General features: G+C 33.6%; 1 protein-coding gene across 2 annotated transcripts in view; it reads left to right on the top strand.

Annotated features, from left to right (window-relative positions):
• Positions 1 to 2500, top strand: part of FIG4 (polyphosphoinositide phosphatase FIG4) — a 17974-nt gene that overhangs the window by 4348 nt on the left and 11126 nt on the right. For both annotated transcript variants that reach the window (XM_043018530.2, XM_043018531.2), the window contains exons 6-9: positions 64 to 164; positions 1251 to 1335; positions 1598 to 1832; positions 2471 to 2500. The exon at positions 2471 to 2500 is cut by the window's right edge and continues 75 nt beyond it. In XM_043018530.2, coding sequence (XP_042874464.2) covers positions 64 to 164; positions 1251 to 1335; positions 1598 to 1832; positions 2471 to 2500 — 451 coding nt within the window. The remainder of the gene's footprint in view (positions 1 to 63; positions 165 to 1250; positions 1336 to 1597; positions 1833 to 2470) is intronic.

Genomic DNA, 2500 nt, shown 5'->3' with positions numbered 1-2500 from the left:
ACTTTTTTCTGAAGATAAGGCATTTTTTGACACAAATTACACATTTCCTTTTGATTCATCCAGTTACAGCTACGACCTGACACACAGCCTTCAGTACAACATGGCTCCACCAAAGGATATTCCCATAGAACTTCTCACCAATTTCAAAGTTCCAACACCATGTGGTAAGCAAGGCTACAGTGGGGATATATTTTTTATTTAACCCTTATGTGTGTGTGTGGGGGGAGGAATGAATCACGTTTGCACTGCATTTCTTTTGTGTTCAAAATACAGGCTGTTGATTAGTGTCACTTCGTTGATATGTCATATATAGAGTCATATAGCATCACATAAGTATAGAAAATAATAGAAAACACATCTTAATATGAACAGCTCAAGCCAAATGTCTCAAAATGTGGCCTCTCTCAGAAGGGTTTTTTCATTATCTGTCAGCACTCTCCCAGAACACCACCTTTATGCTCGCAGTGATTCCTGACTTCTGTCCATATAATAAAACAAGTTCAACCTTCTCATCCTGGAATCATATCCATAAGATGAAATCCAAATTAAAATATAATAATACATAATCTCTACAGGATAGGCATTATCATAAATACTCAATTCACTATTTAATTTTATTTGATTTTTTTATTACTATTTTTCTTTTTTGCATGTTCTAATTTTATTTCATTTTGTTCTTTATGTATGTATATATGTATTATAACCCCTTTTGAACATTATTTCCACTTTAGTTGGCTCTAATTTTCAAAGTCCCTTATTTATACTATTGATGATGAAGGTAAAACTCTTCAAAAAGTTTGTAAAATAAAGTCTTGGTCCTTCTTTTTGTTCTTTTTCAAGTACAATATCCCCCAAACTCGGTCCTGTGGCACCCTCTTGTGCACTGGATATTATCTAGGAGTACCTCATTATTCCAAAACCAAATGTAGAAATGCATGTTCATTGGCGTGAAATCCAAACATCTACCCACCCCAAAAAAAAGAAAAGAAAAAGCCATGAGCTAGAATTGTGTGCTTGTACACACACACACATAAGTTCAAGTTTCTATCACAGCAGTAAATTTTTCCATCCTCTCCCGGAGAGAATCTCAGCAATGTTGGAGAGGAATGGGTATGTATGTGTGCATATGTGTGTCTTGTCAGCGCTGCTGAGCCACATGGACAAACATAGACAAAAAACTAATATAGTGTCAGCAGTCCAACAGAAACACAACTCAATTTGTTAGTTTACAGACATAATGTTCACTGCAGATGGAGAGGTTGAGAAAGCAGAGGATTTTCTCAACATGTCTATGAACCCAAAGGACCAAAAGGATAAGGAGACTGTAGAACCGGAGTAAGTAAATCCCTTGTTTCTCCTGACCCCTTTTTTATGTATAGTTTTGATTAAAAAGATAGATTACTCTCTCTTAAAAAAAGATAGATGCAGCAAAATAACTCTCTGTTCATTTAAGTAAAAGTAAAATTTGAAGTAAAGGAATATAGCAAGCAGGGTTGGAATGCAAAAGAAATGAAAGAGGCAGTTAGTAGTTTGTCTTAATTCTTTCTAAGGTTTAGGATGAAAAATAAATTCCGCTTCACAAAATTTTCTTTTCAAGCGAAAAGATATGTGTGGACAATGATGACCAAACAGCAAATCCTCACAAAAGAGACAGTAAAAGTCACTCATCACCACAAGAGGACAAAGAGAAAAAGAAGAAAAAATTCATCATATATGGCATAAGAAATACCCCAAACAAGAAGTATGTGTGGAACTCGTACCTCCTGAAGCCAGTGGAAAATTGCCTTCACCCTGCATGGATCCTCCCCATTACACATGGCTTTGTCGCTCAAGTGAGTTGTCTTGGAGTTGAGTAGGGCTAAACTCTTGTTTAAGGATATGAATGGCTTCTCACTGCTTCCTAGAAACTTATTGCATTAACCCATTGCAGACGGAGATAAATTTGCTTGCCCCATTGTAAAACTAGAACGGTTTTTGTGTTTTATTTTTTCGCAATGGGTTAAAGAAGTTTATAAACTTGATTCAACCATAATTTTTCTCACTTATCTTGTCACTTTACCTAATTCTTAAACATTTTTAAATTTATTGTTATCATTATTAATATTATTATAGGTTTATGTATGTTTGTGTACAAGTGTTTATAAGTGATGTGAAGCTATTGAAAGCTTTTGGACTGTTTGAGTCTCATAAGATTTTCCAGTTGCATTTTTGTGAGAATGCCAAACAAAATTTATGAAATTATACACCATGTTTAAGGGTTATCTTATTACTGAACATAAAAATAATTTTTACTTTCTTTCAAATATTCTCTAGTATTTCAATTATATTTCTTGTACTATGTATAATTTTATAATGAAAATAATAGTAATACTATTGTGTTATATAGCTGTATCCATATTATCCTATTACTAGAAACCATCAATAAATAGCACTGTGTACTTAAATAAACAGATATAAATATTCATTTCAGAGTAATATTTCCGTGTATGGACGATCATTC

This window comes from Penaeus japonicus, unplaced genomic scaffold, assembly GCF_977035675.1.
Source record: "Penaeus japonicus unplaced genomic scaffold, GWHDUDI00000001_assembly GWHDUDI00000019, whole genome shotgun sequence".
Classification (NCBI taxonomy): Eukaryota; Metazoa; Arthropoda; class Malacostraca; order Decapoda; family Penaeidae; genus Penaeus; species Penaeus japonicus.
Note: the sequence above shows the minus strand (reverse complement) of the source record. Positions and strands in the feature narration are given on the sequence as shown.